This window comes from Budorcas taxicolor, chromosome 8, assembly GCF_023091745.1.
Source record: "Budorcas taxicolor isolate Tak-1 chromosome 8, Takin1.1, whole genome shotgun sequence".
Classification (NCBI taxonomy): domain Eukaryota; kingdom Metazoa; phylum Chordata; class Mammalia; order Artiodactyla; family Bovidae; genus Budorcas; species Budorcas taxicolor.
Genome location: NC_068917.1, coordinates 27,241,466 through 27,268,877, shown reverse-complemented (window position 1 = coordinate 27,268,877; position 27,412 = coordinate 27,241,466). Strand labels below are relative to the sequence as shown.

At 40.1% G+C, this 27,412-nt stretch overlaps 1 protein-coding gene across 1 annotated transcript in view; it reads right to left on the bottom strand.

Moving 5' to 3' along the window:
* Window positions 1–334: 334 nt before the first annotated feature.
* Window positions 335–27,412, bottom strand: part of MLLT3 (MLLT3 super elongation complex subunit) — a 274,131-nt gene continuing 247,053 nt past the window's right edge. Inside the window, exons 6-11 of the mRNA XM_052645059.1 lie at window positions 20,326–20,395; window positions 18,405–18,534; window positions 15,150–15,249; window positions 9,794–9,865; window positions 8,568–8,639; window positions 335–602 (exon numbers count right to left, since the gene is read on the bottom strand). Of these exons, the coding sequence (XP_052501019.1) occupies window positions 471–602; window positions 8,568–8,639; window positions 9,794–9,865; window positions 15,150–15,249; window positions 18,405–18,534; window positions 20,326–20,395 (576 nt within the window). The 3' untranslated portion in view covers window positions 335–470. The remainder of the gene's footprint in view (window positions 603–8,567; window positions 8,640–9,793; window positions 9,866–15,149; window positions 15,250–18,404; window positions 18,535–20,325; window positions 20,396–27,412) is intronic.

The window sequence follows — 27,412 nt, the reverse complement described above, 5'->3', positions numbered from 1 at the left end:
CATCCACGGGACCGAGAGATTAGAACGTCTTGTGGTGTCATTCCCTCAACGACTCTATAGTATGCGATTAATAAATAGATCAGTTATGTAATAAGGCAGTGTGTTGAATATGCATTCGTCCTGTGGAATGAACCACCACAGAGAGAGACACGTGATACCATACACATTCTTTAAGTTTTCTCGTGTTGTGTTTGATCTGTTTGTTTTCAAGGCTATCCAGGCTAACTCTTCCCAGGGATTTCCTTGGAGAGAAGAGTGGTCCACTGAGGCTGGTTTGCTGAACCTCTCCTTTATCAAGAGATGATGACTGGCTTTAAAGAAAAATAAAGCTGAAGGTTGTTTGCTTTTTATTTTTTTCCCTTTTGGTTGCATCATTCTGAGTGTTTTCATATAAACAAACAAGGAAAAAAAAAACACAACCAAAAAAAAAAAAAAAACAATAGTTTTTGATGCATCCAGTTGTTGTATCCTCAAGATGTTCCAGATGTTTCCAGGTAACTCTGTAGTTTACGAACTGTGGTTTTGTCCAGCGAGCAAAGGTCAAAATCAAATGTTGTGTTTGTGATATGAAAGTGTCCAGTTTCTTCTATAAGGTTCACAATCTAGAGAAGTGAAGAAGAGAAAGTTTAGGCAATAAGCAATAGGCATCAAAATGCAAAAGGAGAGGGAGAGAGTCAAATATGGAACCCAAGGGGTTAAGAGACTCATTTATAGAAAGAAGGTCCCATATTATTGATAGCACCAAACTACCTCTTAGACAATTTGGTAGGTCAAAGGAATGTTAACCCTTTGAACTTCTCAATGAGAGAAGATTACCTGTTCTCATCATTCATATTCTTTAAACTGATTCCTAACTTTTAAGTCATCAACAGACTATTTTACTATAGGGGTGGGAGTGAGAATGGGTAGTTAGTGGGAAATACAATTTCAAGACCCTTTTAAAAATTAGTTACTGACCCAAAGGACAGTGGTTGTACTTAATAGATGAAAGGAAATTCCAGCCTAGGAATAACAAAACTCCTTATAAAAATATGTACATGCAGAACACATATCAATATAATGATCATTTTTCTTTCTGATTACCTTATTGTTGAAAGTTTAGAAAATGCAATAAACCCACCAAAAAAAAAAAAAGAAACCATTTCCATTTCCACCTCCCTAAAGATATGGGTAGTGACTATAGAGGGGCTCAAGGAAGACTTCTGGGGTGCTGGGACTGTTTCATTACTTGATTTGAGTACTGGTGACGAAAGATGCATTCACTTTGTTAAAACTGATCTAGCTGCACATTTTGTTATGCTTCCACAAAAAATAAATAAAAATCTATATTCATTCCATCAGTCATGTTCAGTGGATGGCCTTGAGTATTTGGAGGTAATAGGTATTATCTACAGAAAGAAAGGATGCCTTTGTCTCCCCATTTGGAACAGTTCTACCTCATTCCTTGAATTGGCTCCAACTTCCAGAAATATGATCAACAAAGTGGTGACAGAGGCACTGTTGGTTTTGCCTGGTTTTCAGAAGGACACTTTCTAAGGTTTCAACACTAACAGTGATGTTGGTTATCCTGTTATGTGTCTATTCCTATTTTACAAATAATTTTATCAGAAATAGATACTGTGCCTGGGTAGTGTGGGTTTTAGGTATGTTTGTTGTGAGTAAATTGGAATGGAGGGGGGTTAATTTTAGCAAGCTTTGTGAAGGAAAGAGGAAAATCACCACCAAGATGAAAGAAAAACTATTTGTGCAGAGAAACCAACTGGCAACCCATTTGGCTTATTTGTAGTTGTCTGTTATCCTCTATCACTTGCTTCTGTTCTTTTTCAATCATCCTAAGAGGAGTAATTTTAATTATTCAGTCTATTATTTATTCAATGAAGTTTTAGATTACCTAATCTGGAGCTGAAAACAGCAGAATGGAAACTTTTGACCTTCTCTTCTTACAATTAGTTTTCTTCAAAAAACAGTAAATTTGCGAACTGTTCCCTATGGGTCAGTGGCTCTCAATAGAAAATGCGCTCCCCATTCCTGACATATTTGACTGCCACAGAAACATAAAAGGCACAGTGAACCTCAATCCAATTAATTGCACAACTCCAGACTGAGCTGTTATTGCCTTATTCAACTTCTGGAACTTTTTTTTTTTTTTTAAACAGATATAACTATGGGTTTAATAACAAAACCAGTTACTCCCCTTGCAAAATCATGACAGTCACAGCAGACTGCCTACCTCCTATTCATGTGTTCCTTCTTCTTTCCTAGCAGAAGCTTGACTTTCTGGGAGTGGCAATACACCCAGCTAAAACACTGGCCTCCCAGACCCACCTGCAGCACTAGGCAGACGCTGCTATTCATAGTTTGTCAAAAGTCACTGGGCTTTTAGGAAAAGTTTCAGAAAGGTATGGACTATGGGCAGGTGGCTTTTGCCCTCTGCTCCCTTCCTGTCTGGAAAGAAGATGCAACTCTGGAAGTGCAGCAGCTGTCTTCCCTTCATGTGGATGAATCAATGATATGAAAGATGGCAGAGGAGAATGGCAATGAGTCTATGTCCTCAGCTGCATCTTTTAAGCCACCACACCAACCATGAATCACTTACCTCCAGGCCTATTATTATATGGGATGGCAGGGAGGCAGGATGCAGGGGTAGAGAGGGAGCCTTATTTGCTTAAACCACTAAACTCAGAGTTCAATTATATGCATCAAGAGATTATCTGAAGGCCTGTTTCTGATTATGATTAAAGTACGACATTCACGTAAGAATTTATCAAGCTAGATCTTATCAACACTAAAGATCTAAAATGAACTCTCGTTGGCTTTATTAGTTAATAGTTACAGGATAAGTCACCCCCATACATCTATATGCATAGAGAAATACGCACACACAGCTATGTCCACAAATACAAGCCTTTCAAGGCAATCCAATACTTACTATATATTTAACATTAATTGAATTAACAGTACTTTCCAGAGTAAATTATCTTTTTTGCTACTTTGATTAGAAATACTAAAGACCAACTGAAAATGTGTAAACTTCAGTACAGCAACAGACAGCCCCTTCAGAGAGCTCTTTGAGGATGGAAACAAATAGCCTTTCAATTTATGCAATAGAAGCAAATAACAATTATCCCAGAGTGTGGCTCCTCTTCTCAATGAGCTGGCCAGCAGGTAAATGCCCAAGCATTCAGAACAGAGAATCCTGAATTTGGCATATTGAATCCTGACTCTTTTCATACTGTTCATGGGGTCCTCAAGGCAAGAATAGTGAAGTGGTTTGCCATTCCCTTCTCCAGATCATGGCATCTGGTCCCATCACTTCATGGCAAATAGATGGGGAAACAATGGAAACAGTGACAGACTTTATTTTTCAGGGCTCCAAAATCACTGCAGATGGTGACTGCAGCCATGAAATTAAAAGACACTTGCTCCTTGGAAGAAAAACTATGACCAACCTAGACAGCATATTAAAAAGCAGAGACATTACTTTGCTGACAAAGGTCCATTTAGACAAAGCTATGGTTTTTCCAGTGGTCATGTATGGTTGTGAGAGTTGGACTATGAAGAAAGCTGAGTGCCAAAGAATTAATGCTTTTGGACTGTGGTGTTGAAGAAGACTCTTGAGAGTCCCTTGGACTGCAAGGAGATCCAACTGGTCAATCCTAAAGAGATCACTCCTCAATATTCATTGGAAGGACTGATGCTGAGGCTGAAGTTCCAGTATTCCGGCCACCTGATGTGAAGAACTGACTCACTGGAAAAGAACCTGATGCTGGGAAAGACTGAAGGCAGGAGGAGAAGGGGACAACAGAGGATGAGATGGTTGGATGGCATCACCAATTTGATGGACAAGAGTTTGAGCAAGCTCCAGGAGTTGGTGATGGACAGGAAAGCCTGGCAGTCTCAAAGAGTCCGACATGACTGAGCAACTGAACTGAACTCATCCCGACTCTGCTCTTTGAATGACATTGGACAGAACATCAGAACCTCTGAGCCTCAATTTCCTCATCTGTAAAATGGGGACAATGCCACCCATTCTACCTATCATGCAATGTTGTTTAGAGGGTCAAATAATATACAGAACATCAAGCTTCTTTATAAGCTGAAAATTGCTGCACAGATGAGGGCAACATGATTATGACTACCATGTAGACATAAACTTATCCTCAGTTATCCAGGAGGTAACCACACAGCACATGAGTTTTCATACCCAGTGCTTTTTCCTTTGCCCCTCATTGACTGTTGGCCATTTCATCAGCACTAAAACAAATGAAGCAGGGAAAATGCCAGAAGCTAAAAGTCAGAAAAGATCTCCTTGAAATTAAAAAAAAAAGTTTAATAAAATCTGTAGGAGGGAGGAAAGAAAACAGGGAGAATAGCAGCTGAAGGAAAGTAGTTGAAATAACAAGGGATTTCCCTGGAGGGTCAGTGGTTAAGATTTTGCCTTCCACTGCAAGCAGTGTGGGTTCAATCCCTGGTCGAGGAGCTAAGATCCCACATGACTCATGGCCAAGAAATCAAAACATTAAACAGAAGAAATAGTGCAGTAAATCCAATAAAGATGTTAAAAATGGTCCACATCAAAAACAAACATATCTTTTTTAAATGAAAAACTAAAACCATAATGTGGGGGTAAAGAAGCAGAGTCCTACATTTTCCCTTGAAAATGACAGGTAACTCACCATTGTAAGAAAATAAAATTCTGTGACTCAATCTAGTTGCTCACTAATTACTAAACAATAAATAGAAGACAGAATAATAAAAATACCTTCTAGAAAAGGCCACTTGGTTTTAAAGCAAATAAACACTTTTGCTCACTAGGATATTCAACCCTCTCACCTCATGGGCACTGTACTACCTTGTAGGTTCCGGGGCTTTGATTACAGCTCTCCTGCCCCCTCCACAAACAGCACATCCCACCCTGCCTGCAGCCACAAACACACAAAGAAATGAAGGGGATCTGATCAATCTCACTAAATGAGCCCTGCATTTTTATGGGAGCTTGTAAGAATGCATCAAGGTGGAGCCAAAGACAGCCTTAGAACAGTAGCAGTGCCAACAGATGGGGTGTTCAGGACTATTTGCCAATGGGAACAGCATTAATGATTTGAATTATTAGAGCATGAATCTACACCCTCAATTAAGTAAAGACTTCATAAAGAAAAATAAATGTGGGTTTCTTTCCAGGAATCCTGGTAGTTCGAACATCAGAAACAGAGCATTAACATGCTTTATGGTAATGGCACAAGCCACACAGCCCACAGACACCACCCCGCTGGTCCCTGAAGGACGCCCTGCTGCCATGCCATAGGGTTCCCCGATCTGCAAGTGCACATGGTGCCACCCTGGTGTCGTTACCTTGCATCATACTGCAATGATGAGTCTAACTCCAAAATAGTAGTAATAATAGAAGACAGAGTGACTGCAGAGGGGGAAAGCAGGCAAGGGCACACGGTATGTTACAGGTAGTAAAAGAGGAAGAGCATGTAAGTGGCTAAGCCCATTCTTCAGATGATGGTGGTCGTGAAAATATTTGTGATGGATTATTTCCTGCCACATCAGCTTTGGAGGGGGTATGATGCAGGTTTTGTTTTGTTTTTTAAGGGGAAAGATCCACTTGTTTAAGTCTATGGCTTCTTCCCCCAACCCTGGTTATAAAAGTCATAAAAAATTATAAAAAGGTAATAAATTATTTGTAGTCTGATTTACATATATTTGCATATATGCATATATGTATGTCTGTACATAGGCTTCCCTGATGGCTGAGCGGTAAAGAATCTGCCTGCAAAGCAGGAGATGCAAGTTTGATCCCTGGGTTGGGAAGATCCCCTGGAGAAGAGAATGGTAACCCACTCCAGTATTCTTGCCTGGAAAATCCCATGGACAGAGGAGCCTGGCGGTCTACAGTCCAAAAGTCCCAAAAAGTCAGACACAATTGAGCGACTGAACACACACACACATACACACACACACACATATATATATTTTAAAGGATTCTTTTTACTCAAACAGCCTCTTCACTGAGTAAGAAGTCATGAACAAGTTTTGCTTCTGTCTGGAGGGGAGTCAGGGCTGGAGTGAGCTAGGTTTCCTGCAGAATGGCCCCTGCTGTGCAGACAGGGAAGCCCCCTCTATGGCTGTGACAACATGTGCTCTACTGGAGTTGGGAAGTGGGACATCAGGCTCCAGTCTTCAAGGAATTCTAAAATACACCAGGAGATTCTCCAGGGTGGAGAAGATCACTTTCGGCAAAACACTTCTCAGGGAGAGTTCTCCACGTTGTTATAACACTCTGCCATACCATTTACTCCCCATCTCCCTAAAGAAAATTCTGAGTATAATAGCTGTTACCTAAACTGCTGAACCAGCCTCTAAGGAAGCCCTGGTTTTCCTCAGAGGTTATTTTTTTCCTCCTGAGGAGGATGCAAGCCCAGACTCAGAGCTGGAACTGCAAGAGAGTTTAGAAGTGTTCAAACTCCCTTTCCAAATAAATGTTAAACATGTGGTTTACAGAAGAATGAAATTATCAGTCACTCCAAGGTACTGACATCTCTGGTTTTGACTGTGTCCACTGTACCTCATTGTTACCTGATGGAAAAAGGCCTTAAGAACACAGCCTCTCTTGATCCAATGCTTTCTGTTCATTAACCTAGATGCCGGGTGCCAGCACTGCATGACCCCAGAGTAAAAAAGAGAGAAACCACTTTCTGTGGGCCAAATAAAAATGTCAGGCCAGATTTTCTGATAGGATGCCTTTCATGGGGAAAGAACTGGGATGGGCTCCTGGGGTCACTAGAAATCCTATCTCAGGTGCTGTGGTCTGCGTGGCAGAGAAGATGTAGACTCTGCGGAATGCAGTCCACAGGACGAGCAGCGCTCAAGGTGGGGAGTAACATCAGTGCTCAACAGTGCTATGCTTTACAGCAGGGATTAATTAAGCAGTAAACCACGACAGGACATGCATCATGGTATCATAATCACAAGCCTCAGCTGCATTACAAGGCAAAAGGCCAAAGACTGGCAGCTTTCAACCGGCCTGGGAATGCAATTAGGTTGAAACGCTGTGGGCCCTGGAGTGCCTTTATGCCAGGTTAAAAATTCATAGATACCACTCTCTCCCTCTAGAATGCTAAAATAATCCACTTCCATGAAACTCTCCTGTTAAGCCACCTTCCCTCACAATGCTTTCAAAGGTCAAAATAAAGGGCAATGTGAGATTGGGAATGCCAATGACACCCCATGGTAAGACCTTGCCCAATGGCATAGTATCCTCGATTCACTGGCTGGCTTTCTGTAAGAAGGGGGTCCCAATGCTGCTCAAACATCTATCTTGCTCTCCTGTGAGACACTATTTAGGTCCAATTTGTTCAATAATAACTTTATTAAGCTTTTCCACAGTGGTTCAGAGCTGGTGCTCAGGGAAAAATGGGAAAATCAGCTAAATAGATTTACCATAACCATTCAGGCAATGGGCCCCAAATAATTGCCAAGTGGCAGGCTAACTGACTAGTTTTCAGTTGTGCAGAAAAAAATTGAAGAAAATACTCTTGATATACTAGGATATGTCTTAGAGCAAGCCACTCAGATCCTGCTCCCTGACCTATTACACACTTAGATAGACATGCAAGAAATGCAACTTATCCTCAATTAAGAATTATAGGTCTATAGTCTTCTGTTCAAGTCTGAAACTCTGGAAGGTTTAAAAAGCTTATCAGACCAATCAGGGAACTTGCAAAGTTTGAGAGTATGTATTTATAGATTTAACCAAAAATGTACACAGAATATAAATGTGACCATCAGCCATTAAATATTAAAAACACACACACATATACACACAGCTGGGGTAGATTAAGTACTAACATCAAGTTATTTGAAAGCAGTCTTTAAAAAAAATTCAAGCAGCAAAATAATCTACAAACCTACCCTGGAATTTAGAACACAACCTTCACTTTGAGTATTTAAGAAAAATTATTTTATCTCTAATTTTTGATGCAATGGGCACACATACTGTAACCGTATGAAAACTAAAAACCACCCTCCTTCTCAAAACATCAAATTGTACTAATAGAAATGTCCCCACTCTAAAGTATTCCACAGTTGAGTTCATAATAACAGAATGTATGTTAAACAAGATAAGACAAAAGAGGAAAATATTTATTTTCCTTAGAATAGCATTGGCAAAGATTACTAAATTGAATCACAAATGTTTACAGCACTTGACTGCAGTTCTTATCACTGTTTTCCCATGAAACCAGAAGCCTGGCCCCAAAGGTTTCTGCATTCCTCCCATCCCCTCCGTCAGCCCACATGACAGCATCAGACGGCTTGAGATCAGTATATTGCAGCATCGTCACTTCCCCAAGTGCCCCGTTTTCATTGTCTGTGGCACCAAGGAAGCCCCAAAGCAGACTTCCAGGTAGCCTTGGAAATAAGCCTCCTCCCCAAATAGTCTGCAAGTGGCACTGGCCCGGAGAGCATGAGGCCAGTGTGGCCTCCAGGTGCTGTCACACCAGCGCAGGACAAACCAGACCTCCAGGCTTCTGGAAAGGGTGGTATTCAGAAGCCTTCCTCACCTGCTGCAGAATGTGTCTTTCCCTCAACGTCATCAGCCTTCTGTGAAGCTCTACCAGTTCATCGAGGTATGCCTGAAAGAGAATGGTATGCCCCCAATGACGAGCATTTAGGAAGCAGTTCAAAAATAAAAGGATCAACAAAGTAAGAACATACCAGAGGTGGTTAGAGGTTGCACATTCTACCTTCTACCCTAAGCTGTGTGGATGCACTGCCCAAGGCCTTTGCAGACCAACTCTCCTTTGGCCAACTAGTACTTTTTCAAGGCAGCTTTTTTTACAAAAAAGGGCAATCTGTGAACTTATTTGCTCCCAAGTAAACAGGATTAACCCTCTCCCAACAATGCCTCTAAAGAGAGAAAAGGAATTCAATGAAAAAAAATGTGAGCTTAAGCATATTATCACAGTACATATTCTTTTTTTCAATTAATCTTCCATCTTAGGTTTTTTTCTCTTAGTTATAATGTTTCTAAGTTTGAACATGGAAGTATCAATGCACATTACTAATTATGTAATTACGGCAAATTGGAGGGGGTGGGGGGAAACCTCTCCTGGTCATATATCTAACATGGCCAGTGAACAGCAAGTAACAGGACAGAAGAATGTCTTATGAAAAATAGAGGTCACTATCCAAATCAGCATCTGGCTTGTCAAGAGTTTCCCTGAAAAAGGCAGAGGTACACCTTCATGTGCTCAGACTCGTGTCTTTGTTAGCATAAACGCCTGGGTATTCTTTGTGCCATTTTCAATGAAAGCAAATAAAGGTTTGTGAAGCATTATCCAGGCCTACCCCGATCCTGCAAAGCATGTGAGGACCCTGCTTACAACAGGACACAAACTCCCAACAACTCTTGAAGTCAGATTTTGGATGCGTGACTGCACACGAGGGGGAAACACACTGCACTGTGATCAGATGTCCTGCTCACTCAAGTCTGAGGTTCCTGAACCCTCCACCTCCACCACAGCTCTCTCACCTCCTAATCCCATGTGCCCCAAATCCCTTGGCAATCATGGATAGCAAAAGGCCAAGTTTATCTTGTTTACTGGAGATGTAAACAAGACTTGGAAAATAAACTACAAAGCACTGGGAAGAAGCGCCTGTCATTTGGGGATTTCAGGCCCTTCTGATGAAGAAAGTGAAATGAGAACCAGCAAGAATGATCAAGGGAAACACAAAGAAACAAGAGCGTCAGTGCTACCTTACTCACAGTAACAGCCTAGAAACCTACCTTGTCACATTCGCCATTCTTTATTTGCTTATCTGATTTGCTTTGCTTTATTGGACTTTTCACTTCAAGAATCTAGGGATCAAAGAGAACACAGTTAAATTTGATTGCTAGCACTGCTTGGCTAACCTGCCACATAAACAAAGGCACTATGAATGAAATGCATAATAACATCACTTTCCAAAGGGCATTTTTCCTCCTCACACTTTATTTCTTCTCCTCTAATCTGAGTTTCTCTGGGAAAATAAACTACTTATATCTGAAATGCTGAGTCAGGGCAATAGAACTTAAAAAAAAAAAGTGAGGATAAGGAAATTGATCTAAGCTTCCAAGGCTGCTTCTCTTTAGTGACAACACTCTCACACATATGCACAGCAGCTGAGTTGTAGTAGATTACAGTCCCCTCTGGCAAGAAATGTTTCTTATTCATCCTGTTGTTTCACATGACTACCCGTGTTCAGTGCAGTAAGGATAAGACAAACACTCAAATACCCTTTCTAGTACCTGCCTCTTGGATTCTAAAAAGTACTCCTGTCTACTAAATTGAGGAAGGTTTGGAAGTGAAGGTGGCTGCCACACTGGCCTCTCCCAACTTGGAATCCTCCTACTCAAGAAATAAAAGAGCCAGGACCATTTTCTGTATTCTAAGAAATAATGTGTTTACCCATGATAAAATCCCCAGTGCCTTTCCTTTGATCTGAACCAATTATAGCTTAGGTTATGAACAGCAGTTTTGCATACTGTTCAGACGGTGGGGAGTTACATTTCTAATTAACAAAAAGGAGAAATACATTATTACTTAATAAACACAGTTGATTAATTAGAATTTTTAAAATTGAGAATTATGCTTAAAGAGAACCACTGAAATTACTGATGAGAGTTTACAGACATATAAAAACATAAAGGCAAAGGTAATTTGTCTTTTTCATTATATTCTCATTATCAAGTGAGTTACAATCTGAAGCTAATATTGAGGAAGAAAATGCCAAAAAAGAAGATATTGAAGAAGTTTGCTAACACACACACAAGCCTCACAGTTCTGTTCAAAGGTCTACCACTTCCAAAATGCACAGAAGATTTTTAAAATGAGTCCACATTTATTTTGTAATTTAACTTGCAGAGAGAGCATTGACTGGGCTCAGAAACCCAAGTTCAGGTACCAGCCCTATCATTCGGTGTTTTTTGAACTTTGACAAAAATGAGACAAATAAAATGAGAGCTAGGAGCAAGGGAGCATCCAGGTTCCCATTTAGCCATGGAATTTTCTACTGCTAATAAGTACTTTACTTGCTGAGGATGACATTCTAGAAAAGACCAAATACTTCTCAAAAGGAATACATATTCATTTGAATTTAGGAAAATGTATAAGAAGTGAGCTCCTAACAGCATCTTGCCTGAGAATAGCCTTTCTTCCTTCGTTTTTAAGATTAAGATACCAGATGACCAACGTGACCGGGCTAATTTCAAACATAATACTTCTGGCAACACAAGGAAATTACTTAATCACAGAGGCAAAGCAGTAGCTTTTAGTAAAGGAAACCAAACACCCCCCACTACACGCAGAACTCCCTTCTCTATGTTGGCTGGAAATGGGACCTCGAGGGAACGTTCGTTCGCACTGAGACCTAGGAGTAAGTAGGTCAGTAGATGGCACTCCTCGCCAACTCAGATACAGGGCTGGGCCAAGCAGAGCCGATCTGCTGTGAATGCAGGCAAGAGGAAAAATACAGCCCCTGTCTGCCTGCCTTGTGCATTAGAAAACTGAATTTTGTTCCCATCACATCCTTTCCCTGAGTACCCCGCCATTCCCTGCCCCAAGTCATTGTTCTCTGGGGACCAAGGGACCGAGAACTCTCTATGGGGCACACAGAGTTGTGAACTAGGTTGAGAGAGTTCCACCACCTTCTCTTCAAAGCAGAAAATAGAACACGCAGGGCGCTGAAATCCCATCCTACACATTCCATAAGGGCTGCGGCACAGGAGGCCCAATGACACTGAAATCCTGGTTTCTTTCTTCTGAAGCTGCAGAGGCAGGAACAAAAGCCCCGGGTGTCAGTGATCCGCCTCGAGTTACTGAGTGGCTGCCCAGAGAGGGCTCAGTTAATCTTCCTGCTTTGATCTCTCCCTGCTCCAAAATAAACAGCTTTGTCAAAACCTCATTCTGAGAGCTGATCCATGCTGAAGACAATTGTTTTATTTATGATCATTTCTTATCTTTAAGGAAACGACTCCAGAATAGAAAAATATGGCACCTTGTCTTCCACAGGCCGATTTCAAACCAGTTTAACTGGATGGACTCTTTGATTTCATTCAACACGCCTCGCAGGCTGATAGGTGATTTATGATATTCTGAATATTAACTTGGGTCCGATGGATCACTTCCTTCCTTTGAGGCCCCTCCCTCTCCTCCCTCCCCTTCAATAGTTTCAGCCAAAAAGGATCTAGAATTTTGATTTTGTTTGAAATTCACATAAAGAAGTTTGAAGTTTAAAAACAACAACAACAACAAAAAAAACCTTTGGTTAAAATGGCACAGCATTATTCCTCTCTATTAAGCTGTAGCGAGAAGAAACAGCCACCCAAACTGCTGAGAGGCACCAAGTATGCACGTGAGAGTCTCTGAAAATAGAACTATGATGAGTTGCACTTCTATCCTTAATCTGAGGATCTGGCTTGACAATCAGATTTTCAAGATTATTATTTTTCTGTATTCTTTTGTGAGGACTGACAACTCAATTACTCAGCAGATTCTCTACCGCTGGGTCTTTGATGTTAACGATCACTAGTAGCTCCTAACAATACTCAGGTTAATTACTTGATTTGTTGACATATGGTCTCTCTCTGTTCACTTTTTTTCCCAAGAATTAGAAATGTCTGACTCAATGAGCACTTTCTCTCTTCCCTAGTCCCTAGAAAACTGAGAAAAGGTAAGGAAACCATAGCTTTGCCTGGTAATTTATAGAAACTTTGAGACTATTATCAACCTACAGAGAGAGAGAGAGAGAATAGTGAAGGGATATGAAAGAAGAAGACGACTCAAGAGTCTGCCCATTTCACAGCTTGGCCTTCCTGGTATGTTTTCGCTTCTTTCACGTGAAATTTCAGATCATCTCATCATCATCACTATCACACTCACACACACACACGACTAAACACACTCCAGTTCTAAGACACAGGTCCAAAGAGGAAAGCATCCTAGGGGTAAATATATGTACATATATATACCTATATTTCCTACCCTAAACTACATATATTTCCTACCCTAAACTAGTGAAAAGTGAAAGCATATGGACCTCCTTATTATCCTTATAGGTGTATGGAGAAAGTGACATATAACTGAGTATTCCTGACAGATTGATGACTCACATGTGTGAAGCTACATTTGTCAAATAAACATATGCCAAGAAACCAGCGGTATGCTATTTAATCGGCTAAAGTAATTTTTACCCTTTCTAGATAGATGGTACCATTTCAATTTTGTTTTGCTTTTTTTCATTTTGCCAGACAGTCAATAAAAAAAAAGTCTGACAAAGAATCTAAACCTTTCCCTGAAACCAGGGCCAGGTCAAGACTGCAGCAGGCCCAGGAAGAGACTAGCGCAGTTCTGTCTGCAAGGGAAGACGGTAGCTTGTTGAAGTTGTATTTATTTAGCAAGCGTAGTTTTCACTCCACCTGGGAACAGTGCTGAAGGAGACTACTGTAGGGCACAAAAGCACATCCTATAATGCCCTGCACTCCTGGCCCTGCCAAGGCCACCATCACCGGCCAGGAAGAATCCTAATTCCAATACACCACCCACTGGAAGCAGAAATCAGGCCTACATAGGTTGAAATTGAATATAAAAATATATTCAAGGTCCAAATGCTATTCTATTGACAGCTCCTATTGAAGCACACAATTACAAAAGAATCCTCCAAGTTATCTAGTCAGCCAGCCTAGGGCCCGTCTCAACTGACTGGCAACGATGGCTATGCCCGTGGTCCTCACTTTCCCCTGACGTGCTTGACTTTGGAGTACTGGGCAGCCACACTCGAGATGATGGCTGGCTGGGTCATGGGTATAGCTGGCCCTGGAGGTGGGGAGACACATGGACTGTGGGGAGTTAGGATAAGGAAGAAGAAAGTACAATCGCTTGCAGGCCAGCCTGTAATGGATGATGAGGTTGGGCCTGCAGTCACATGCAGGACACAAAGAAACTGCAGTTGAACTGTAACTGGTGAGGTAAAGAACACTGATATTATTCCTACTTAACAATGGAGGCTTTAAGTTGTTGATCAATTAAATGAGGAATTTTAAATTTGAAGAGATTTTTGCTTTATATGAAATTTGAAGTGAAAAAGTCTTCAGCTATAAAAATCACATCTTCCCTATTAAAGAAAGATCACAAATTTCAAGAACAAGGCCATTTCAAACAACAGGTAGGACACCTGTGAAACAATAATTTTACAAACCACATTTTCAACTTAATATTCATATGGTAACTTGAATTAAGCAATTATTATGAGGTCTCATGGAATCTGTCTAAATAGGGTAAAAAGAATAACATGGTAATAGAGAATCAACCCAATGCATAATGAGGTTTTTTTACAATACTTGAAAACAGCATATTTTAGCAAGTGTTTAAAATAATCATTCATTTAACAAAAGTTCCTCATCACAGCTTTGCAAGCTCTGCTTAGACCTATCCAAATAACTATATTCTTTACTCTGATTATCAAATTAATAAGCTTTCCTTTAGCTGGATTTATAACAACAGTGATAATGACCATTGTCTACTCTATATTTTATCAATGATTCCTTACAATCCCAAGTGATAATCCTTTTTTCCCGGGTAAGCAGAGAGGCAGAGCACCTATACTAACCATATATCATCAACTGTTTGCCAAGAGGTATGACCCATGCTTCCTGCTCTTTACACGTACTTTTTTGTCACCTTCCCAGTAGCCCGTAAGGTAGACATTAATATCCCCATTTACAGATGAGAAAACTGAGGCTAAATTTAAAAAATGTTTGTACCAATAAACTGCTATAAATCAATAAAACAGAGAACCAGGCTTTATACTAGCTCCAAAGGTCATATTCTTCCCAATTGACAGGGGGGAAATATACAGAAATCAGGAGTAAATGGGCAACACTTTCTGTCACCATCCTGTCCTGCATCTATTAACATTTAACTAACTCATCCAAGGTCATACTTTTGTGACAAATTAAGTACTTTTACCCTATGTTTTTAGTCCTAAGGTTGTAGATTCCCAGTTATTTGCTGTCAAGAGGGGCTTCGTTTAAAATTTAAGGGGTAAAATGCCTGGCATACTTTGAGTTCTGCAGAATCATGAGAAGTGCAGCCCTAGAAGCTTACCTGGTTGTTGTTGGTTTTTAATAAGGGTGGCGGGGGTTCATGATGTAGGGGTGAGGAAGCAGAACTGCTTTCACTATCACTGCCATCACTTAAGCTAACTCTGAAAAGAAACAGAGAAGTCAGTCGCAGGGTTACAGACAATTCTTGAAATATCCAAAGAATTAGGGCTAGAGAGCAAGGCATCCAAACATTAATCTTTGGGAACTTGTTTTAACTCATACAATCGCTACTACATGCCGGCGTTTACTTTGTATCTAGAAAGGGGTTAAACGTTTGACTTGCTCCTTCTCATTTAATAATCTCCATTTCATAGATAAGGAAACTGAGAAAAACTGAATCACTCACATAGGGTCCCAGAGGTAAGAGTGCTGGTCCTAGGATTCAAATCCAAGCAAAGTGACAGCCCTGGTACTCAGCCAGTATATTTTGCCGCCTTCATTTATTCATTTATCTCCCTGTTCCAGATCCATCCACCTACTGTCATAAGCATGTCACCCAAGCTGGAAGTTCAGCAAAATCAGATAGTTCACAGGTTACTACCCTTTTCCCCCTTCCTTTCCCTCTGCCTATTTGTTCCAGGTGAACATTTTACAAGTACGGCTGAAATAAAGGCTGCAGGAATGGAAGTAACTGCTAAGAAGAATGTGCACCACAGCCCTGCAGGACTGACAGTTCAGGGTGACATCTGAGGGTGGGAGGCGTGAAGCTCAACATGACAGACCCATCACCAATCATTTCCAATGTGTCATGATGCAAAGTTGACCCTAGTTCTGATGCAATTCCCTGGAAATACACCACAGAACAGGAAAAGACAGTGTGTTTGGGAAAACTGCTTTAGAAAAATACAGTATCTTTCAACAAGGAAAAACAATAAAAATATCACCTCCTCATTTTTTTTTCCTTTCCATTAAAAATGGAATTTTCTTTCAGTGAGAATAGGAGATATTTCTTTGTTGACTCTGCTGAATGTATGCACTCTTTTAGAAATGTCCTTCAGTGTTTGCTCCCTCTCTTCGGTTGTATCGTAACCTAATACAATATTCTTCTCAGAAACAGAAAATGCTTTAGAAATCAGGATAGTTTTTCTGTCGTTCTGAATAGGCAATCACATTCCAGCCCTATAATACATTCAGATAGATAAGAAATGAGATAGGAAATGAAAAGGATACACTGGGACATCCTTTTAGGAAAAAACTGACGGAACTTGTTTTTCTTAACTAAATTACATTAATGAAGTGTTCAGTTGAAGCACTGCTTTAAAATGGTTCTTGACTGAAGTGGAAGGCTGAGTATTTAAAATGATTAAACAGTTGAGACTTCACAAGTGCAATGAAGATAAAATGTTACCCAGGCGGGGGCTGTGCCAACAGCATATGTTAGGAGGGAGGGAGAGCCTTGCAAACAACATGCATCACACATCAGTCAACTCACAAACATGTATGATCTGACCCGTGTTGACTCAGGGGACTAGGCAAAGAGGAGACAGGCCACAGCCCATCACAGAGTATCTAGATCTTCTACAAACTAATAGTAAGTTGGGAGATGTCCAAACTGGCTATGCATTTTTTCACCAGCTAAATGTAAAAGCAGTCAGTGGTCAGGATTTCGATTGTTATAAAGATGCTCCTCACCTACAAGTGTCAGTTCATTTTTAGGTGGGTTTTTTTTTTTTTTTTTTTTTTTGCCCCATCAGTTTCCTTCTTGTCAGATTAAAGACTTGTAAAGGGAAACATTATAAGGCCAAGACCATAAGGTTCCTTATGTCTCTCTTATTTAAAAGGAATACATATGGGTGATTTTGGGAGATGAGTAGAGAAAAAGGAATTGAGTACAGCCATAAGGAAAAACCACTGAGATATAGGACAGGGCATATATTCTAAGGAGACTCTTCTCCAAGGACACGAAGGAATTACCAATTAGCAAACATATGGTCTGTCCTGTCTGGATTAAGATCACATCATTTTGGGGAATTTTAGGGCCTGCTACCCAGAAATGGATAATGGGAAAAGACTTAATGCAATATATTATCAATGTAATTGGATTTTAAGTTCAAATAGATTCATATTTTTTCCTACTCAAAACCCATTAAAGTAAGCACAGCTATTCGTTTTGCTCATGATAAATAAAATCCTCGAGGCAATTTCAAGTTGACTATTAATTATAAGTGACATGAATTAGCATCTTTCCAATGCAGAAGTATGCCTCGCCGCATTAAAGCTACTTAAGTAACAGTCAGCACACTTAAAAGGAATTTAGTTTCTGGAAAACACACAGGTGATCCTAGTTTTAATTAGGTCACACATAATTCATTGAAATCAATCATGCATTTCTAACTACAAACAGCGAACACATTTCCTCAAATTCTGAGTTATGAATACCTACAGCAACGAAGCTACACAAATTCTTCAAATGAAAGCAGAGTTCATTTCAGCAGCCAGTCCAGCCACCATGGCATTTACTTTGAAGGGCAAAAGCTTGCAATAGTACTTTTTCTCTGTAAAATTAATGGAGGAAAAACCTCTCCTTTCTGAGAACAAGGGATAAAATAGTTCCCTGGGGAACAGTGAGTGTAAGCATGCCAAGGTGCCCCAACTTTGTATGGCGTATAATCTATAAAAATAGTATATATTATATACAAATATGTGTATTGACATCTATAAATGGAATCTAGAAAGATGGTACTGATGAACCTATGTGCAGGGCAGGAATAAAGATGCAGACGTAGTAAACTGACGTGTGGACACAGCAGGGGGTGTTAAATAGTTAGTGGGAAGCTGCTACGTAACACCAGAAGCCCAGTCTGGCACTCTCTGATGACCGAGAGGGGTGGGATGAGGGGTGGGTGGGATCGAGGTTCAAAAGGGACCTATGTATATACATATATATATATATATATATATATATAGAGAGAGAGAGAGAGAGAGAGTGTGTGTGTGTGTGTTGTGGCTAATTTGTGTTGTTGTATAGCAGAAACTAACACAACAGTATAAAGCAAGCACCCTTCAGTGAAAAAATACATACACATTATACTATCGAATTACTATGCTGTACACCTGAAACTAACATAATATAGTAAGTCAACTATACTTTAATAAAAATAAATAAAACAAATTAAAAATACTTTAAAAAAGTGAATGTGACTATTTACTTGCCATCGGTTTTGGTGTTTCACATTTTTGCTGTGGTTATACTCTTAGATCCAGTGAAAAGGTATGATTCCATCCCAGGGAACCTCATCTCTACCAAGACACTCACCTGCGACTCCGGCTGCCCCCTCTATTTACAGGTCTCTCCATTTCGGAGTCATTGTCATTATCCTCTGCTTCATCTGATTCCTCCTCGTTGTCATCAGAATGCAGATCTTTCATTATAGACCTTAAAGGACCTGACCAATGAGAATGAACCACAGGCAATCAAATACACTTAGCCATAGCTGACACAGGCGGATAGCTCACCAGCAGAGAACACCGCTTAAAAATTACCATCATCAGATACAGTTATACAATTCACATGATAAATCTGGCAGGTTCTGGAATGTAACCTCTGCCAAAACACTACTGCTTTCATAATACATGCCCCAAAATGTTCTTTAGAAAATCTCTATTTCCTAGGAATTTTTTTCCTATGCATTTTTCTTCCCTAAGAAAAATCACTCCTAAAAAGAAACAGAAAGATCTGTTAGTAAATTGAATGTTTTGTTAGGTTAATCCATGTATTGAAAAGTTGAGACTAATAAATCACCATGGTTGTAACTTGTTCTTAGCAAGGCGGCCTTTGTGTGGTAGTTTTTGATCTATTAAGGTTTAGCTGTTCCTTTTATTTCAAGGTCAATTTCAGGTCAAGCAAGCATTTCAGTCAAGTTCAGATTATAAAGTATTTCAATTCCATGGTGCAATGTCCTATTTCTGATCTTCATATTGATCTTGGATACAAGGTCTTGTTGCAACAATTTTGTGTAGCCAATTTTATTTTACTTTTTAAGAATTCCCTGGCAAAATATTGGCATGAATTTACCTAAATAAGACCATGTAATAAATCAGTGCCCAGAACATTCAAAACAGTATCCAGTATTAGATGGGAGAGAAACATCAAGGCAGAACTAATTTTATTCTAGAATGTAAAGTTAAATTCACAGAAAAATGCATTAATGTGGCTTATTTTCATCATACTACTAAAAATGTAATGAAATCAAAATAGATATTTCTAATCTTAACAGAAGAGATTGTAAGGACAATGGAGAGAGTGAGAGAGGCACCTTTATCCTAGATTAGCCAATTCCTAAAGGCTCATCTGTGAGAGGACTATCTGAGCTATCATTGCCTTACTTCTAAAATAAGTGTTGACTCTGTGTAATCTCACATTCTGCAAACTCCAAATTTCTCTGCTTTTGTCACGGGCTTTTATCTTGGGAAGTCAGTGGAACAAGAACTCTAAACAGCCAAAATGAACAGTGTCTTTTATTTTTTCCTGGAAGCTTAGCCTTAGCCTAAATGCACACAACAATTTAATCCTTTTCAAAACATGCAAGGCCATCAGGAATTCAATGCGGTCAATCAAAAAAGGTAATGTGCAATGTGATGCCCAGAAACAGATTATCTCTTGATATAATCTCAGTTTCCCTGTTTAAAAAAAAAAAAATTGAAAAACGGGCCTGTGTTTGTAGAGTTTCCACACATGAAAAATGGAACATATATTTAGTTAATGTTCCAGTTTAAATTTTTTTACTAAATTTATTTTGAGTTTGAGTAGAAGAAAATATATTCTAAAGACAGCAAATTAACACCCACCACAGAAAAAAGTCTATTAATCTGTAGAAAAATAATAAAATGAAAGATGTCCAGGAGGGGGACTAAAAACCTATTTCTCTCTGTCAAAGCCTCTCAAGTCTAGCTTTCGCTATTGTATTTCCTTTGGGAACTCCCTGGAATGGGCTGTGTCTATAATCCTTTTGTAAAATGGGACTCTGATGGCAGGGACTGGAAAAAGGGGAATTTCTAGAGGCTGGCCTCATACATCAGAACAATACTCAAGTGCATTCCTAGGGGAAATAAATACAACTGCATAAAAGCCAAGTTATCATTCAAATAATAAAACAGTAGAAAATAGGCCATAAATCAAGTCATTAAGATGTTTTATGAGAAAGATGTTTCCGAGCTGGCCTGGGAGATGTGGATACCTTGTTGCCTGGTCTGGGATGGTGTGAAGCTGGAGCTGGAGCTGGAGCTGGCAGGACTGGGCTGTTCAGACTTGAAATAAGAAGAGAAAGGCACCATCAGTAAATGGATAGGACGCTACACCTAAAATTAGAAACACCATTGTTGCTCAAACAGATTTTGCCCTACAAAAACAGTCTGACACTGTGCAAGAAAATGACTACAAATTGCCTCATGTCAAAAATGCTAACACAGGAAAGTCAGTGTCCTTTTTGTTTTGTCCACAATATTTTCGTTAGGTGTAGAAACAAGTGTAAAACCTCAAGGATAAAGAGGGACACAGCTCATAAGGCAAGAAACCTGGCTTTGATTCCACTCCTGTGTTTACTGTCATCTGCATTGCTTTCTGAAAGATACCTTGATTACCCTTTCTGCAACGTTTGATTGACTCAACTGGTTAAAACATAGTGGTAATGAGGCCAAGGTCATTAGTTCAATCACATTATGAGCCAGTTAATTTTACTCTGGTCCAAGGCCATGACCCAACCCTAACCCCGTTCATCCACAGTTCACAAATGGAGGCCAATGATTGCAAGGAGATCTGGCCAAGTCCCACAAATGAGTCAGGGGAAAATGTTCCCACCACTTAGAACAAAAAACACCCTTTAATTCCACAGTAGAGTGATGCAGGGAAAGAGCATCATGTACACACCCCACTCTCAACACATTCTCTTCATTCCTTAGTATCCAGAACAAGTCCCACATCCTCCTTGACCTACCAACTCAGAGTTCTCTTCCGTTCCCAAACCCACTGAAAATGTGGATCATCTGTTTGCTTAGAAGATCTGCTATGGAATCATGCTACCTCTGATGTGGATGTTTTTTCTTTCCAGCAACCTGCCAGTACTTGAAAAGGCTGGGATTGGAGCCTCCGCCTTGTGCTTCTTGTTATGCCCTCATACTCAGCAACATGTACTGCATACAACAGGTGCTCTTTCTCTGTGACATTAGGCCCTCTGGTCCACCATCTGTTTTCTTTTTTTTTATTTTAAATTTATTTATTTTAATTGGAGGCTAGTTACTTTACAATATTGTAGTGGTTTTTGCCATATATGGACATGAATCAGCCATGGCTGTACATGTGTTCCCCATCATGAACCCCATTCCCACCTCCCTCCCCATCCCATCTCTCAGGGTCATCCCAGGGCACTGGCCCTGAGCACCCTGTCTCATGCATCGAATCTGGACTGGTGATCTATTTCACATATGATAATACACATGTTTCAATGCTATCTGTTTTTGTGAGACTTTCTGGTAGGCAACAATGGGAGGAGAAAACAGATGGACAGAACTGTGTAGAGAAAGTGATCATGCCATCCAGACACTTGAATCGTAAACATTTAAGGCTTCTCTGGTGGCTCAGATGGGAACGAATCTGCCTGCAATGCAGGAAACCTGGGTTCAATCCCTGGGTGGGGAAGATCCCCTGGAGGAGGGAATGGTAACCCACTCCAATGTTCTTTCCCGGAGAATCTCATGGACAGAGGAGCCTGGTGGGATATAGACCATAGGGTTGTCATTAGTTTTAAATAACTTAACGTTGATCAATTTGGTTGGAAGAGGGCATTATTTTTCTCCCATTTCTAATATGCTCATAGTTTAAACTACATGCTCATGTCACTTGAGAAACTTCTGAGGTCTTCTGAAGGTCAGGACACATCTTCGTTGCTCAGTGGGTGACTACGTTTATCACGGCCACATGGAGGACAACCTGGAGCACAATCAAAAGCTACTCCATGAGGACGAGAATCTCAGTTCCATTCACACTACAGTTTCTCCCCCTTGATCTTCTCAGCTCCCCTCCCTTCACCGAATCCACTACTCCCTCCCCTCCAAGCAGCACCAAGCTCCACAGACTCAAACACGAGGAAGCACTTTCAGGCATTCCTAATGCATACTTCATATCCCGAGGCTGGATGGGAAAACAGGTGTCAGCAATCTACCACTCACCCTCCAGGAAAAGAGCCAGACGGGACCTCTAATTAGCAGCAGGTGGCCCACCAACCCACCACCCCTGCAAAATTTCCTTGAAATTTGCAGCACGAGGTCCACATTGCTATTCGTGACCCACAAAGTAGAGCCGGTGGACAAGTACAGAGGCCTGTGGGAGGTACCCTTCACTCTGTCCAGCGTCTTCCACTTCCCAGACCCTGCAGTGAGTCACACAACTGAAAGGGGATGAGCACAATGCCCAGCCACAAACATTTCTCCTGGGGTCCACGGAGCACTTCCTTTTCTCTCCAAGTTGCTCTCTTCAGCCATGAAAAGTGTCTGCAAATGCTAATATTTTGATAGTTCTGGAAACCATTTTGGAGCCAAAAAAGAGGTTTCCTTAGAGAGAGCTGCAATCCCCACCCTGCCTGGCCAGTACACGCTATGCTGGACATCGAGGAGATGTCCTGCCAGAGCTATTTGCTGTGAGTGACATTAATTAGGATCAAGAGGACAGTGGCCGTCTCTCCAACTCCCCCATGCTAAATGTGACCCATCTGTCTCAAGCATCATGCCAATGCCGGAACCAAACCTGGAGGCAGCCTTCTTTTAGTTTCCTAACCATAAACAAGGTTAATAATGCCACAGTTGCTAACTATCAGAAAACTGGCAAACGGTAAAGGACATAACACAACCAGAGCAAAAGGCTTTCTATTCAATGTTTATCATTAACACTCTGGCTCTTTCACCAAGCATTTGAAGGGGTTTACAGAAGACACAGTCATTCAGTGAGAATATTAGAATGGAAATTATAATATGGAAACTTTTCATGGTTGAAAGCAATGGAGGTGGATGGAGAAGGATAAAAATGTTGAATGGTGGGCAGAAAATTCCCCTGTCCAGAAAGTTTTTTGCAATCAGGACAAGGACTTGCAGAATGTGAGAGCTAAGGAGACCTTTGAATCATCAAAAGGAGTGATAATCATACTTCCATGAGGAGTAGAGAACCAACTGGGAGATCTGGTAAAATGCAGACTCCTAGGCCCCACCTTTCCCTTCCCTGGTAGCTCAGAGGTTAAAGCATCTGCCTCCAATGCGGGAGACCCGGGTTTGATCCCTGGATCGGGAAGATCCCCTGGAGAAGGAAATGGCAACCCACTCCAGTATTCTTGCCTGGAGAATCCCATGGACGGAGAAGCCTGGTAGGCTACAGTCCACGGGGTCACAAAGAGTCAGACACGACTGAGTGACTTCACAGGCCCCACCCAGTGTGTCTAAGTCAGGGATAGTGGTAAGAACCTGGATTTCTTACAAGTTGCTGTTCTGAGGGCCAACCAGACTTTTGAGAACCACTGGCCAAAGACTCAGAGATTCATAGCTGTGAATATTCATCAGAATCAGCTAGGTGGATTCTACATACAAGGAGACTCTGATCCAATATATTTGGCAGGGCCAAATCGGGGAAGCCCTCTCTTTTTATACATGCAAAAATATGTTGTTATAAGAATCTTAACTTTAAGAAAGCATAAGAGTTTGCATCATGAGAAAAAATATAAACTTATTGATCTATCCAGAGGTAACAACCCGGCATAATCTTCAAAGTATTTGGCAAAAAAGCCCCCTGACAGGACATGGCTACCAGTGAATATAAATGTTCATGAAGCATGTAAAATTGTGTGTTGGTGGATGGACAAAATTCAACTAGATGTTAACTACTCAAAAAGCCACTCTGCTACTAGATGAGGCTGATCCAGCCTTAGATTTTATCCAGTCCAACAAAACCAAGCTGGAGGTCACCTTAAGCTTGTTTGTTTTAAAATCAGATTTACCCACCAAAAACACAAGTCAAAGATGACTATATAAAACTAGGTAAGGATGTGTGTGTTACAAAAAATTTTCACCATAAACAGAGCTAGATTAAGATCTTAACTAGGTCCAAGGATTAGAGAGATTATGTATCTTCCTTTTCCCTCCCTAGGTGTGCCAAAAACTAACTGCAGGGAATTCCAGTGAGGTTCTGATGTCCCCCTTAAGACTTATTTTTGAACATCAAAATTTTCACTAAAAAAAATTTTTTTATGTGGTTCTTCTTGCTTATGCCCTAAGCCCATGTTTAGCTGATGTACTAAGCAAGGCACACTAGACATGAAGTTTCTTTAAATAGTCTGTTCCACAGTGACAAAAGTATAGGCTTAAGAATCTCAAATTCTATTGCTCACTAGTATATGTTTTTAGGAAGATTACTTAAGCATTAGTTTCCTCAGAGAGTGAGGACACTGAACCTCATGTAGAAGTGATAATGTTAAGTTGATATAATAAAATAAAAAATCCTAGCCCATGGCTGTTATAATGGCAGCTAATCAATACTTAGTTGCTACTATTTTTTTTTTACAACAGATCACAAACTCCTCTATTGCCTAAAACAAGATATATCTTTACTACCAAAACAATGGGCCTACCAAGATTTGCAATGCAACCTTCAACATTAAATGGCTATGCAAAACCATTTTGTAATGGATTTTCTATGGAGGATTATTCTTGTCCAAGACAAGTAAGAAAAACCGCATGTTTACAACTCCTAGAAGTTAAGTCCTAGAAGTGTTGTTGCTTCAAACAAGAACACCTGTCAATGTAGGTCACATGACAGGACTTGTAAAATCTGCCCTTGTTCCTTATACTTGGAGCAGATTTCCTCCTTAGGTAATCAGAATGCAGAATTTTCACCTTTTCTAACGGGCAACTATATTTTTGAACAAAACTTCAACTTGATCTTTAAAACAATAAAAATAAAAGGTGGGAGAATTATATACACCTTTCTTCAGGAGAAAGGAAGAGAATATGGTATAACTAAATTATTTCAGACATGTTTTAGACATATTGCTACTTTATTTCCACAAATTTTCTATTTTGTTTAGGAAAAAAACACATACTCTGCAATAAAGATTATCTTTTCTTTGCACAAATAATCAGACTGTGTCAAGGATGAGTACTAATCAAAGAAGAAAACACATATGCAATACACTTTTAAAAGACTACATCATGCATGATGGATATTAACTAAATTTATCATAGCAATCATTTCACAATATATACATATATCAAATCACTATGTTATGAACCTTAAACTGATAGGATGTTTTATAACAATTATATCTCAACAAAACTGAGGAAAAAACCTACCTCATTTAGTTTCTCTACTATAAGAAACTAAAGATAATCAAACTCAACTTTCAAATAAACATTGGATTTTAAAGAAAAATGACATTCAACATTCTAGACAATGTTCTTCATCCTATGAACACACTCTTGTCTTATCAATTCCCATTAATAGGAAATATATTGTGAGAGCTATGTCAGTAAAAGGTAAGGTAAAAGTTAAGCTAGGAAATAAGTATTAAAAGTTACAAAATAACACTTAAATTTAACAAGGTAAATGCAACAGTGAATTGTCAAAAGGCTAAAAACAACAGGGTTTTAATCTTCACTTGGTTTTACATTAATAACTTTTTCAAAATAAACATGCTAAAAGAACAAAACCTTGTTACACAGAAAGGTATATGAAAATAAGATTGGAGAAATCAGTCAATAACTCTAGCCTCTTAAAGGATCTTTGTGTAGGTCTATCATGGTCTTTATTTCATTTGCTCTGCCATGAGAAAGGCAAGTAGTGCTATGGACTAAATGTGTTTCCCCCCACCCCCCAAAAATTCTATGTTGAAGTCCTAACCCCCATGCGATGGTATTTGGAGATAGTCTTTGGGAGTAATCAGGTTAGATGAGGTCATGAGGGTGGGGCTCTCAGGTTGGGATTAGTGCCCTTATTTAGACAAGACACCAGAGAACTTGCTTCCTCCCTTGCTTTTCCTATGTCAAGACACAGTGAGAAGGTGACCAGCTGCAAGCTAAGAAAACAACCCTCACCGAGAGGCCAAATTGACCAGCACCTTGATCTTGGACTTCCCAGCTTCCATAAACAAATATATTAAAAATTTTTTCTGTTGTTGAAGCTACACAGTCTATGGTATATTATTATGGCAGGCAGAGTTGGCTAAAATAGCAGAACACATTTTTCATCTCCATTTACTGGTGATGAAACTGAAGCACAAGAAAATGAAGGGACCAATGGGTCACTCTGGACTTTCCAGGTGGCTGAATGGGTAAAGAACCTGCCTGCAATGCAGGAGATATGGGTTCGATTGCTGGGTCGGGACAATCCCCTGGAGGAGGGCATGGCAACCCACTCCAGTGTTCTTGCCTGGAGCATCCTATGGACAGAGGAGCCTGGAGGGCTACAGTCAGTCCATGGGGTTGCAAAGAGTCAGACATGAGTGAAGTGACTGAGTATAAGCATGGGTAATATTTAGGTGGATTACAACCAAGTTTTGTGACTTCTAATCTAGCCCTCTTTATACTACACCTATTAACACTGAAGAAGATCTATCAGTTTAGAGCAGAGTTCTGAACATACTAGCACCATTTTATAACACTAGTGTCAAGGAACAGAGTTTTCTATGTCACTGGGAAACTGAATATCCCTCTAAGGGACGGCTTGTGAGCAGCATCCAAAGCAAATGAGTGGTAAAAACACTTCACCCCTGGGGCTGTATGTCTGTATCAACTGCTTCTAACATTCGTCCAATCAATACTACATTAGATCCTGGCTACTCACCTCACTAGTACAGTAAGGTTTTTTATCTTTTTTTCAAAAAACAAGTAAGTTTCCCCTCTGAACTATCCTGATCCTCTTGACACTGGCATTGATCAAGAAGACTGGCAAACACATCAGGCAACACACTACAATCATTTATTTTATTTGCCTTCAAGGATGAACTATCGCTTTCCCCAAGCCTTCTATACAATTCCCATGAAATCCAGGGCTTAAAAAAATAGATTTAATGCTTTAAATAATCTGTTGACAATCTTTCTTTGAAACCAAGGTTTAATTGGAGAAAGAACACTAGAGTAGGAAGCTGGAACCCTTATTGCCAATTACTCAGGTCTGTGAGCACACAGAAGAAACCACATCTCTCTTGGGCAAACCCTCTCCATTTGTAAGTATTATGACAACTTGAGTAAATCTGATGTTAAATTATAATTGTATTTAGTCTCTTGGACCCT